The 13,349-nt window shown below is 34.0% G+C and overlaps 3 protein-coding genes, 2 long non-coding RNA genes and 1 pseudogene across 7 annotated transcripts; 4 read left to right on the plus strand and 2 right to left on the minus strand.

Annotated features, from left to right (window-relative positions):
• Positions 1 to 95: 95 nt before the first annotated feature.
• On the minus strand, positions 96 to 945 carry AT4G37700 (uncharacterized protein). Its single transcript, NM_119932.3, has one exon. It carries the CDS (start codon positions 745 to 747, stop codon positions 301 to 303), a length of 447 nt encoding a protein of 148 aa, NP_195484.1. The 5' UTR covers positions 748 to 945; the 3' UTR covers positions 96 to 300.
• Positions 946 to 2,477: 1,532 nt separating this feature from the next.
• On the plus strand, positions 2,478 to 6,605 carry AT4G37705 (annotated as a pseudogene; the record flags this gene model as incomplete). Its single annotated transcript has 1 exon — positions 2,478 to 6,605.
• Positions 6,606 to 7,005: 400 nt separating this feature from the next.
• Positions 7,006 to 7,216, plus strand: AT4G09635. Its single transcript, NR_142292.1, has one exon. It is a non-coding gene; the product is annotated as an other RNA (long non-coding RNA).
• An 815-nt stretch (positions 7,217 to 8,031) lies between these two features.
• AT4G37710 (VQ motif-containing protein) lies at positions 8,032 to 8,685 on the plus strand. 2 transcript variants are annotated; one of them, NM_001342455.1, is made up of 2 exons: positions 8,032 to 8,062; positions 8,103 to 8,656. In NM_001342455.1, the coding sequence occupies exon 2, from the start codon at positions 8,148 to 8,150 to the stop codon at positions 8,517 to 8,519; it is 372 nt and encodes a 123-aa protein (NP_001320154.1). In that variant the 5' UTR covers positions 8,032 to 8,062; positions 8,103 to 8,147; the 3' UTR covers positions 8,520 to 8,656. The 2 variants fall into 2 exon arrangements, with proteins under 2 accessions (NP_001320154.1, NP_195485.1); NM_119933.3 differs by having other exon boundaries at positions 8,042 to 8,685.
• A 181-nt stretch (positions 8,686 to 8,866) lies between these two features.
• Positions 8,867 to 9,235, minus strand: PSK6 (phytosulfokine 6 precursor). Its single transcript, NM_119934.2, has 2 exons — positions 9,104 to 9,235; positions 8,867 to 9,009 (listed from the first exon to the last, which is right to left on the minus strand). The coding sequence occupies exons 1-2, from the start codon at positions 9,230 to 9,232 to the stop codon at positions 8,875 to 8,877; spliced, it is 264 nt and encodes an 87-aa protein (NP_195486.1). The 5' UTR covers positions 9,233 to 9,235; the 3' UTR covers positions 8,867 to 8,874.
• Positions 9,236 to 12,233: 2,998 nt separating this feature from the next.
• Positions 12,234 to 12,508, plus strand: AT4G09645. The gene has a single exon (NR_142293.1). It is a non-coding gene; the product is annotated as an other RNA (long non-coding RNA).
• The last annotated feature ends 841 nt before the right edge of the window (positions 12,509 to 13,349 follow it).

Consider the following 13,349-nt stretch of genomic DNA (forward strand, 5'->3'; position numbering starts at 1 on the left):
GTACATCTAGATATTAGTTATAATATCACAATCACATGTGAATTTATATATGTGAGAAGAAAATTCATTTTATGAAAGCAACTCTGAATCCTGGATTATATAACAAACAATATCACATTAACATTTTGATTTCAACTTTACAACAATTAATAAGCATTAATAACGAAATTAAAACACCCATGCATGACAAGTATTTCACATTTGTTGATTCTTAATTACATAAATCACACATAAATACGTACCAAAGATTCTAAATGAACATTCAAACTGACCCGTAACACATAAACAAAACAATTTTTTTTAAGAGCCTAAGTATTTGACAACACTGTAACTCTTACTCCTTTGAAACATCTTGTGCTTACTCCCAAAGCTAATCAAAGGACTTGCCTCATCTATTTTCTCAAAGCCACGATGACCACCACAACTTCTCGAACTCTTAGCCTTCCGCAATTTTGATGGTTCATGTCGTGCACCATCAATGGTCGCATTTCTAGCTGATGCGGCTCTTACAAGTTTAGCCACACGATCATCTTCAGCTCTCACGGAATATTGGGAGTGGCTAGCACTGAAACTTCGCGGAAGAGTGCTTACGTTGCAGACGGGTATCCCAAAACTCATGCCGCTTCCAGGAAGGTCATGGGAAGAAAATTGATTCATGCTTCGTATGTACATGTCTCTAGCTTTCACCAGCATCTTTATCGGAACTTTTATGTATTTGCTTAGCTTCGTCTCCTTTTTCTTGCTCATCTTATCTTTGTCACAAAGTGAGAAGGGAAACTAAGATTTTGCAATGATTTGTGTAAGATGCTGAACATTTAACAAGATTTTGCGATGATTTATATACATCATATTTGGGTCCCGACTTTTTAAAATATTTATATGTGTATGTACACATACACATTTGAACTTACTATATAGTATACGGGAATAGGTATTAAACTTAAAGTATAGTTTTATGGCATTTGCGTACGGAGATGCATAATTGTATGCAATAAGTAAAAGACGATTTATGTTTTTAGTTGATTATTTTTATATAGCGCGAGCCACGAGACGTTGAGAGTTTGATGGAATTCATACATAACAAAAGATAGAATTTGATTATGATAACAAAATAAAGTTATGCTACTCTCAATTGTGGAGCCTATTTGATCGTAACCCCTATATTATTAGACCCATCGTATTCATAAATTTAAACCATATATGCTAAGAAAATGTAAAGTCAAGAGTTGACTTCAAAACATGGAAAACATGAGATGTGAACATCAAAATTTATGGAATAATCAAATTGCAAAAAAATTGAATATATGTACATGAACGATCCACCGTCCAAAAATATGAATATCTAATAATTACCTCTAAACTTCATCATGCACTGATGAATATCTATTATCTCTAAACCACTGATGAATAACTCAAATATTCGTATATATTTATCATTAATTTTCGAAGGTTCAATATAAAATAGACGAAGTTATGGGCCTCAGTATATTTCAGCCTGTACGCCTGTTTCTTATAGGCCCATGGACGGTCGGTCCTCTTGAGTTATGGTTGTGTGTGAAATCAGAAATTTGAATCATGTCTTATTTATCCAACATCATCACTTTACTTCTAAAAATTTGCAAGTAACATATTTTGTAACTAATCATGCACCACTAAAGTAACTAATCATGTACCACCCAAGTAAAAGATTATAATATTTTTAGGGAAAAAAAAAAAAATCGAATTTCTCTGAATGACTGATGAAATAACTGGATGAAATAACTGGATGAAATGACGGATGGATTTTGTCGATAACCTCGCGAAATTGGACCTACATTTCATTCATTTATATTTCACACATTCACAACATCCTCATCTACCCTACACATCCATTTATACAACAAGCATCCTACACATTCATCTATATACCATCCACATCTCCCTATACATTCATCTCATCTATACAAGCATACATCACACCATATCCTTCTAAAGCTTTACCTGCAGTCGTCATATGTCAGTCTCAATATACACATACACACGTCACACACCCTACACATCCTATCATGACATTATCTATATTTTGTTGGAGTAAGCTTGAAGCTTACTTGAAGAAGAAGCAATCAAGCAAAAAGGAAATTAGAATTATACTTTGTGTTTAGGAAGTTGCCTAAATACTTATGTGTGTTTTCCTAATAGGATTAGGAAATTGTCTAGTTCTTTTCATATATAAAGGAGTTGCAAGAGTGTTGCAAAACTTATGAGTTGAGAGATTAAGATTGTGTGTTTTTAGGTTTTGAGTTATTTTCTTAAAGCAATAAAAGAGAGAGTCTTTTATTCATAATCTTGTTCTTATTCTTGAGTTTGATATATAGTTTGAATCAATAATTGGTATCAGAGCATAATATTGATTCAAGCATCTTTACGATCAAACAAAGGCAATCAACGAAGTTAGCGTTGATTCCGTACGGAGAAAGAAGGTAACTTGTGAAGAAGACATGGGCGATATAGTACCAGTAACGAACAACACCAAAGAAGGTAGCAGCTCTTCCTCTATTCAATGTCCGATGCTTACGGCAACAAACTATACGTTTTGGACAATACGTATGACGATGGCTCTAAAAGTTCACAAGGTATGGGAAACGATTGAAGAAGGATTAGATGATATCGATAAAAACAATATGGCAAGCGCTCTCCTTCTCCAATCTATCCCTGAAGCATTAACCTTGCGAGTTGGAAAACTTAAAACCGCAAAGAAGATATGGGATGCGATAAAGGCTAGAAATCTAGGAGCTGATAGGGTCAAAGATGCAAGACTTCAGACATTGATGGGCGAGTTTGAAAGGATAAAGATGAAAGAAACTGAGAAGATAGATGACTTCGCTGGAAGACTCTCAGAATTGTCCACCAAATCAGCAGATCTTGGGAATGATATTGAAGAACCTAAGTTGGTGAAAAAGTTTCTCAATAGCCTACCACGGAAACGTTATATACATATCATTGCTGCACTAGAACAAGTTCTTGATCTTAATACAACAAGTTTCGAGGATATAGTCGGCAGACTAAAGGCATATGAAGAGAGAATCTGCGATGAAGAAGATAACCAAGATGATCAGGGAAAGCTTTTGTATGCGAACTCTGAAGAAAAGTCAGCTCAGAACAATTGGAATCCCAATAAAGGAAAAAGTCAAGGTGGTCGAGGATACGGACGAGGAAGAGGCAGAGATCGGTTTGGGAATGCACAAGGCAACAGAGACATGACAAACGTGATTTGCTATAGGTGTGATAAGCTAGGACACTATGCTTCCGACTGTCCCGATAGATTGCTTAAACTTCAAGAAACACAAGATGTTAAGAATGATGATACACAAAAGGCTGACGCATTAATGATGCACGAAGTAGTGTTTCTTAACGAGAAGAATGTAATGCCAAATAAACTTGAGGCGAGCTTGGATGTTGATAATGTGTGGTACTTGGATAATGGCGCGAGCAACCATATGACGGGAAACTTGGCTTACTTTGGTGAGATTGACGAAAGAGTTACGGGAAAGGTTCGTTTTGGTGACGATTCTCGTATTGATATCAAAGGAAAAGGCTCGATTACGTTTATAGCTAAGAATGAAGAGAGAAAAATCTTGGCTGATGTCTATTACATTCCCGATTTAAGAAGCAACATCGTGAGTCTTGGTCAGGCTACCGAGTCCGGATGTGATGTTAGAATGCGAGATGACCATCTAACTCTATATGATAGAGATGGAAAGCTGCTAATAAAAGCGACAAGATCCAGAAATCGACTTTACAAGGTGATCATGGAAGTCGATGATACAAAGTGTTTGCAACTTGAGAGCTTGAGTGAAACGACAAAGTGGCATGCAAGATTGGGTCATATTGGAACTGACAACTTGAAAAGAATGATGCAAAAGGAATTGGTCATTGGCATTCCTAATATCAAAGTCGAGAAAGAAATGTGTGGCTCATGCTTGCTTGGTAAGCAAGCTAGAAAACCATTTCCACAAGCAACTCCATATCGTGCAACTAGCATACTCGAGCTCTTACATGGAGATCTTTGTGGACCAATTACGCCTTCTACAGTAGCATAAAATAGGTATATCTTTGTCCTAATTGATGATTATTCACGTTATATGTGGTCACTTCTTCTCAAGGAAAAGAGCGAAGCGTTCAATAAGTTTAAAAGCTTTAAGGCATGTGTGGAGCAAGAAACTGGTGCTACCATTAAAACGTTTCGAACGGATAGAGGGGGAGAGTTTGTTTCTCAAGAGTTTCAAGCGTTTTGTGACGCCTCCGGGATTAAAAGGCACTTAACTGCACCGTATTCTCCACAACAAAACGGAGTGGTCGAGAGGCGCAATAGAACGTTAATGGAAATGACTAGAAGCATCTTGAAACACATGAGTGTCCCAAATTATCTATGGGGAGAAGCAGTGAGACATTCGACTTATCTTATAAACAGAGTAGCGACGAGAACTTTGGTAGATCAAACCCCATACAAAGTCTTAAAGAGTAAGAAGCCAAATGTGGAGCATTTACGGGTCTTTGGTTGCATTGGTTACGCTAAAGCAGAGGCTGTACATTTGAGAAAGTTAGACGATCGCTCACGAATGCTAGTACACCTAGGAACAGAGCCTGGATCAAAAGGCTATCGTTTATTAGATCCAACAAGGAGAAAGGTGATAGTTAGCAGAGATGTTGTATTTGATGAAGAAAAAAGGTGGAAGTGGAATAATAGTGAAGATGAAATTAATAATGTTCCAGGAATGTTCAGTCTTAGTTTTGAAGAATTTGGCAACAATGGTATAAGAGAGGAGGATGATATCACAGAAGAAACAGAGATCAATGATGGAGAGAATCATGATCGTGAAGCTGAAATTCCTACTCAAGCAATAGAGACTGTAGAACAATAAGTAGAGCCGCAAGTCACACTAAGAAAATCCGTGAGAGTGATCTCAAAACCAAGTTACTTAGACGATTATGTTTTGTTGGCCTCAATCGAATGTGAACGGCTCTTACTTATGATAAATGAAGAACCATGGGACTACAATGAGGCAAAGGAATTGCAAGAATGGAAGAAAGCGTGTGTAGAAGAGATTGCGTCGATAACTAAGAACCACACTTGGGATTTGGTGGATCTTCCGATCGGAGCTAAACCAATTGGACTCAAATGGGTCTTTAAGTTAAAACGGAACTCTGATGGAAGCGTTAACAAACACAAAGCAAGGCTTGTAGCTAAGGGTTATGTTCAACGACACGGTATCGACTTTGATGAAGTATTTGCTCCGGTTGCCCGAATTGAAACCGTTCGACTTATCATTGCTTTAGCAGCTTCTAATGGATGGGAAATACATCATCTTGATGTGAAAACTGCATTTCTTCATGGAGAATTAAAAGAAGTGGTCTACGTTTCACAACCTGAAGGATTTGTGATAGGAGGAAGTGAAGATAAAGTGTACAAGCTGAACAAAGCTCTTTACGGACTCAAACAAGCTCCTAGAGCATGGAATAACAAGTTGAACAAGATTCTCATGGAACTTAAGTTTACTAAGTGCTCTAAAGAACCGTCATTATATTGTCGAAGAGACAAGGATGAGCTACTTGTTGTGGTGGTCTATGTGGATGACCTACTTGTCACGGGATCTAACTTACAAGTCATACTTGAGTTTAAAGAAGAGATGGCAAAGAAGTTTGAAATGAGTGATCTTGGAAAGCTTACGTATTACTTAGGTATTGAAGTGTTTCAACATGAAGGCGGCATTATGCTTAAACAAGAGAGGTATGCAAACAAGATCCTAGAAGAAACAAAAATGGATGATTGTAATGCGGTTCAGATTCCGATGGATGCAAACCTAAAGCTAAGTAAAGCACAAGAAGAGAAAAACATCGATGAGAAGGAATATAGAAGAAATATTGGATGTCTTCGATATTTGCTGCACACACGTCCTGACCTTTCTTATTGTGTTGGAGTGCTTAGTAGATATATGCACGAGCCAAAGGAATCACATGGAGCAGCCTTGAAACAGATTCTTAGGTACTTGCGAGGAACTCAATCTTTTGGTCTCTGTTTCAAACGAATGAATAAAACAGAGCTAGTAGGATTTAGTGATAGCAGTCACAATGTTGATGAGGATGATGGAAGAAGTACGACGGGTCATATTTTCTATCTTAATGACTGTCCTATCACTTGGTGCTCGCAAAAGCAAGAAACTGTGGCTCTATCGTCTTGTGAAGCTGAGTTTATGGCGGCTACAGAGGCAGCAAAACAAGCGGTTTGGCTTCAAGAGTTACTTGAAGAGATTGTTGGAAAAACGTGTAAGCAAGTGTTGATATTAATTGACAACAAGTCGGCTATAGCACTCACGAAAAACCCGGTTTTCCATGGACGAAGCAAACACATTCACAAGAGGTATCACTTTATTCGTGAGTGCGTTGCGAATGAACAAGTTGAGGTGGAGCACGTCCCCGGAACCGAACAGAGAGCCGACATTCTAACAAAGGCACTCGGGAGAATCAAGTTCAAAGAGATGAGAGATCTTGTGGGAGTTCAAGATATGACAAAGTGTAGCTTCAAGCTTAAGGGGGAAAATGTTGGAGTAAGCTTGAAGCTTACTTGAAGAAGAAGCAATCAAGCAAAAAGGAAATTAAAATTAGACTTTGTGTTTAGGAAGTTGCCTAAATACTTATGTGTGTTTTCCTAATAGGATTAGGAAATTGTCTAGTTCTTTTCTTATATAAAGGAGTTGCAAGAGTGTTGCAAAACTTATGAGTTGAGAGATTAAGATTGTGTGTTTTTAGGTTTTGAGTTATTTTCTTAAAGCAATAAAAGAGAGAGTCTTTTATTCATAATCTTGTTCTTATTCTTGAGTTTGATATATAGTTTGAATCAATATATTTTACAAGCATTCGTCACACATCTGATATATACACATTCCACACTCAATCAAAGTATGGCACGGCACAATCCCAATGATGCATTTAGATTTCTCTCTTCTATGACATTCTCCTTCCATCACTACTCCATCTGCACATCATCACTTTCATCATCAAGGCGTTTTCTTTACATACTCCGGTTGAGTTTATGCTCTTCTAAAAAACCTGCAAAAATCAAATCAAAATTTTCATTACAACGCCTTCTGAATTTCAGAAAACTATGTGCAACATAATCATGCAAGTATCATATACTAATCTAAAAATAAAATAAAAACCTTTATGCCCAAATATCCATTTCAGACATATATTTTAGTTTTTCAAAGAAACTAATCTTCTTAATAAAACAGAACTAGGATTGTTATTTTTCCTATATATCAATATGAACAATTAAATTCAAGTAGATTCTTTCAAGACTGCCTAATTTATTTTCCATTTCAAGACAATTTTAAGACTAATCTACCAAATCAAATAACCACGAGAACAGAGGTTAAGCTTCTTTGTTATTATCATCTTATGTGACCTCTTCCAAATATATATATATCTCAAATGTTTTAAATCTGAAAGATATCTAGAGCATCGTAGTTAAAGAAATAAACCAAAAGAGTTACCGTTATGTAACGTTCAAATTTACCTTTTTCTCTAACGTTCCGACTGACGTGACTCTTATGCGCACTGTATTACTAGAAATCAAAATAATAGATTAGTTTGTTTTTTTGTTACGGCTAATAGATTACTTGTTATAAAAGTAAATAAAATAAAAAGATCAAGGAATCCGATTAGATTCAAATCCGAAGGCTATTGATAAGTACTTAATCTTCTTACCATTACAGATAATATCAAACCGTCACGTGGACAGCCACAGCTTTCTTTATTATAATATTTGATAAAGTATTAATTCAGTTTGATTAAAGAATCTTCCTCTTAATAGTTTAATCCTAATCAGAAACTTCGAAAACTATCAAATCAATAAAATATTAAGAACACACACGTTGAAAATTCCCCTTTCACTTATGATTCTCATAAACAAAACTAAGAAAAACAAACAATGTTCTCAATAGTCAATTCCCTAATAAGAGTCAAAAACCAAAGGCTTGACCCTCGTTGAACATGTTGCACATCCATCATTATATATCAGAAGAACATAACTTTCACATTCAAAGATCAATAAATATCAGAAGAACATAACTTTCACATTCAAAGAATTTTAAGCGACATCTCAAGTCTCAATGGAAGCAACATCACAACAATTTATGTCTCAGAGTTACCTTAACGCTCAAGAAACCACCACAAGGGCAACGAAAAATTACCTAACTTCGCTCCATTCGACACGTAAACAACCTTCAAAGCCCTTGAAGAGGCCTGCAATATCATCACCTTTGAATCCAATGCATCCTCATGTCTACCGAGTCGAGCCAGTAAACTTCAAAGTGTTGGTTCAGAGGCTAACCGGTGCACCTGAGCACGAGACTGTGCAGGCTAAACCGCTCAAGACTTCGGATGATGCAGCAAAGCAGAGTTCTTCGTCATTTGCGTTTGATCCATCATCATCTTGGGGAGATTTCTCATTCCAAAATCCTGCAAATATTTCCAGATGGTAGCTTCTACTCTTGCAAAATGCTTCTTTTGATTGAAATGCTTAACATTCTTGTATTTATTTTTAGTTTGTTTTTAATAAACCAGAAAGATGTAATCATATATTTTTCAGACTCGCATTCTAGAATTAATTTGTTATGTCATTTATCTGTAACACACACATAATTTGTGGGAGTTAAGACTTTTGATTAAAATAAAACATAATTGGATTGATTAAGGATTCTAACTACATTGGGAATAATTTGATATTTTCATTAAAAGAATAAATTGAATTAATCAATGATTCTATATACACATGTTTAACATGTGAGAATAATTTGAAATTCACAACAATTAACGTTAGAATAATTTTACAGCTAATTAATGATGATTATTCTTATGTGTGTAGATATAATCAAGATGAGCCGTCAATGTTCTTCTCACCAAGCAATCTTCGTCGTCTTCTTTATCGCAGCTCTCTCCCGCCACCTCATGTAATTTTGATTCTATCATTTCCTGATGAAACACAATGAAACATAAAATTACAAACGAAAATATATAACTACGCATGAATCAACATTCAACATGTGTTTACGCATATAATACTAACCAGACTAAGTGTATCCGCCGGAGAGGTTGTGAAGGAGGCGAAGTAGGCAGGTTCAGGGCGGGCGCTGCACGTTAGCATGGTGGCGCAAAGGAGGAGAGCTATCGTGATCAAAGTAGAGAGATTTGCCATTTTGTGATTATAGATTAATTAATTATGGATATATTGAAAACTAATGACCAAAGCATCTTTATATATAGTCAATCATGGTCAACTCTTTTCTTAATCTAGTTCTTATTTTAAGAAGAAAAAAATTAGAGTGTTTTGTTCTTATCTTTTTCATTTGTTAATGTTTTTATCTATTAAAAATGTAGTTGTAAAAGTTAAAAAAAGAAAGAAAGAAAGATGTATATCTCTTTCACTCGTTTTCAAAAAGGAAACAAATGAATGTGTAATATTCAAAATTTTATAGTATTTTAAAATTATATATAAAGAAAAGTGGATTTGATAAAAGTTAGGTTATACCAATATGTTTCTAAAGATTAACCATCACACATTACCTCGATTTATATTGGAAACATCTAGAAGTATATTTATAGGGAGGTTAAATGGACTGAATGTTTTTTGCTACTACTGATTATTATTATTTTGCCATAATTTGCCACTGGTGCTGTTAAGGGTAAAGGAGATTGTTAATTGGACCAAAACCAATCCCTTTTTTTTTTTTTTTCCAAAACCAATCCCTAAGAATAATAAAAGAACTTTTTTTGTTTGGCATTAGTCTATCAAAAACGTTGACCTGTTTTTACGTGAAGTCAACCGTTGATTTTTTCATATTGGGCCAAATATACCAATATACTGGCCCAATGCAATTCAAGCATGATGGTGGTACAGTCGGAAATAAAAAACTTGAAAGTTGAAACATACATTACTTTAACCCGATTTAATTAGTAGGTCGACACGCAGAAAAACAATTTATGAATTGGTTATCAGTAATTTGATGTCACTAATTAGTACAATTATCGCAATAGTTGCAGGCCCCAACCACTATAATGTTAATATCACGAGAAACCAATCGATTTTTAAAGTTGCAAAGCAAAGAAGTTCGAAACTCGTTAACTAAACCCACCCTTACGTAAACATTTGACCATATTCTAATATGCATGTACATATACGATGCATACATATATATTTGGAGCTATAAGGAGAACCCTAATGGCTAATGACGTACCAAATGACGCCACACGATAAATCTCAACGAACACTCCACCACAAACATATAGATTACAAAAAGATACATTTAAAAAGCCATAATTAGTGGATTGCTAACGTTACTTACTTACTTTACATCCATTTACTCATATATATATACACCACACACACAAAAATATGTGTTAACACGAACGATGCAAGGCGACAAAAATATAAAAGTAATTTAGGAAAAATATATCGCTAATTTGTTGAACTGTAGAAGCGTAGAGTTAATTTTCTGGATCTGTTGAGTACATCCGACGGCCAAAACTTAATCGACACGAAAGTTTAGGTCGAGGACCCGAGCAATGTTAGCATTTAGTCGCCATTGTTCTTAGTCTTATACTCTTATTAATGACTTAATAATATCAATTATTGATCGTCAGACTTATATCTATTTAATATACTAATAAAAAATTAGTTTTATATATATATATATATATATATAGAAAAGTATTAACGATTTCTCCAGTATGCGACTACCTGGAGACTAAATTATCTTAAACAACATTCTATAGTATTTGTATCCGTAAAGTTTTTTTTTTTTAAATCAGTACTCAATAACATCAAATATTTGCAACTCATTTTCATAGAAACGACAGACTTTTTCAAAGAAAATTCAAATAGCAAGAGTGTTGCATGTGGACATCCATTGCCAAAGAAACGACACGTTTAAGTTTTTCCATGACAAAAATAATAGACTCATTTAGGGTTTTCCCAATTTACAAATTTTGTCGTTATATGGCCTGTATTCTTTTTATAGTGATTAAAAAACTTTACATGCGTCATATTTAGAATTTCTTCAAACTTTTTATTAAAGTTTCCTCCTCGACTTTAGTTTAAGATTTTTAAATTTAATATGACCTAAACGGGGCTAAACTAGCCATAGGCTAAGTAATTAGCATAAATATAAGAAAAGCATACACACCAAGTTGACTATAATCTTACAAATAAGTATTTGAAGTTTTAACAAATTTTTAAGAATATTTGTTCAGATATGATCTACTGGAATTCCGTTACATTTCAATGATAGTTTTTGTGGTTAACTTTTTTTAAAGAATTAAATCTTTTTAAAAAAAAAAATTGTTTTTTTCAGAGTTTATATAGTAAAATTTATAAATATAGGTATAAAATCAAAATTTATTGGATTTTCCGTAAGTTTAATTGTATGTATGAATCATCAATAGTACAAGATCCATAATATATACCTATACGCATCAAAATTGGTATATGTTTCCTCAAGCAAAGGGAAGTTCGTTAATTAGCATAAGGGTAAAGAATAATGTCTTCTACATGATTCGCATGACTATTACTTGAGTTATATAAAGATTCTATGTACGTATGTCTTCAGATATGTAAAGGAAGAATTAATGTAATTCTAAAATGTTCTAAAAAATTGATGCGGGTTTTAATTTAGTGGTTTGTATGTACGAATGTTGCTACCCTGTTCGCTGTCCGGATTCCAATATGATAAATATGCGTGTGAGTACAAACGAAAAAAAGACTATTATAGAACATTAAATCTTTAAATTATTGAGTTATTTACGTGTTAAGGCTCAATGAATATTCGAACTAAAGTTGTGACATCAATTTACAAGTAAATGTGGGCTTTCCGTCTTATAAACTTTTTTCATTTCCCATGACATGTGTATTGAACTCCTTTAATACAATAATGAGGTGAAAACTTTTTAAGATAAAGATTTTTGTAACTCCACTAGGGAAAAATCATTGTATCAAACTTTAAAAAATTTCGAAATACAAATGTTAAAATAGACCACTTAGCATGAAATGTTCGTATACGTATATAGATCGAGCTTTAAGAACTTTGTACTAATTAGGATCAAACTATAAAATATTTTGCTAATATATCAAACTGTATATGATTATCTCAACAGAACCTTGTTGTAACTTGCTATAAGCCATGTTGAAAGCTGGTTCACCAGCCGGGCACAAGCTTAGCTCCTGGCTCATCGACCGATCTGCGATACGACTTTTTCAGTGGTTAACAATAGTAATAGGTCCCTCCACTCGACCTTTTTTAATGTATATAAAAAGCTAAGATGTGAGCTTTTTTTTCTGGACATTTAAAGTTGAGTTCACATGAGACCGAACCAAAACATGAATCTGGCTATAATAAAGCGACGTGTATATGTAATATATATAAGTCTTTGTCCTCTCCACTTTATTCTATATGAAATGCATGTGGCCGTTGCTCCACATTTTTTGTTTCTCATCATAAATAAGCTAAGTAAAGGTATCTAAAAATTAATATAATTATAGTATACTAAATTTAATTTTAATCAGAATTTTGTACTAGGGATTGTGTGATTTAGAAGTCTAGGCGCATTTTTCATCCTTATTAATTATCTTTCCTTAGATTGGTAAATTATTAAGCGAAAAAGCTATGTAATGCCGTATATATATTTATACAATCAATTATGATTGATGCAGCATTTTAACCAAAGAGAAAACAATTCAACATTAAGATAAAAATTAATTTATTTTCTATATTTCCATTAATTTTCTGTTGTATATTTAAACATTATTTACGAAACAATATATTTTGATTCAAGATTTAACAATTAAATTATTGAATTTTTCACATTATATTTCTAATGAAGAAACTAATCTAAAAATACTCTACATTTGATGTATCCTTGCAATCGAAATATTCAATGTTTCCGTGTAGCAAGCAAGTATATATACTTAACTTTTTGGTCATAGGTTAACTTATAGGGTTCTTTACAAAAAGCATTGGTCTCATCTCTCATGCAAAGCACCAGTTTGGTTCAGTTAATTGAAAAGTATGTTCCTTAGATTCTCTGATTGAAACGATGATTCTAGTCCCTCTCCAGTGTGTGTCCATCCCGTGTTAAAAGAAATTGACAAAACTAAAATAAAGAAAGATTGCCATTCTCTTTAAAAAAAGATTGTCTTTCTCTTTAAGAAAGATTATTAAACAGTGAACATAAAGAACCACAAATTACTCTATTCTGACTGTAAATATCATAATTAACCAGCATATGTTCACATACAATTTTTGTTTTATCTAATCACT

Source organism: Arabidopsis thaliana, chromosome 4, assembly GCF_000001735.4.
Source record: "Arabidopsis thaliana chromosome 4, partial sequence".
Lineage (NCBI taxonomy): Eukaryota > Viridiplantae > Streptophyta > Magnoliopsida > Brassicales > Brassicaceae > Arabidopsis > Arabidopsis thaliana.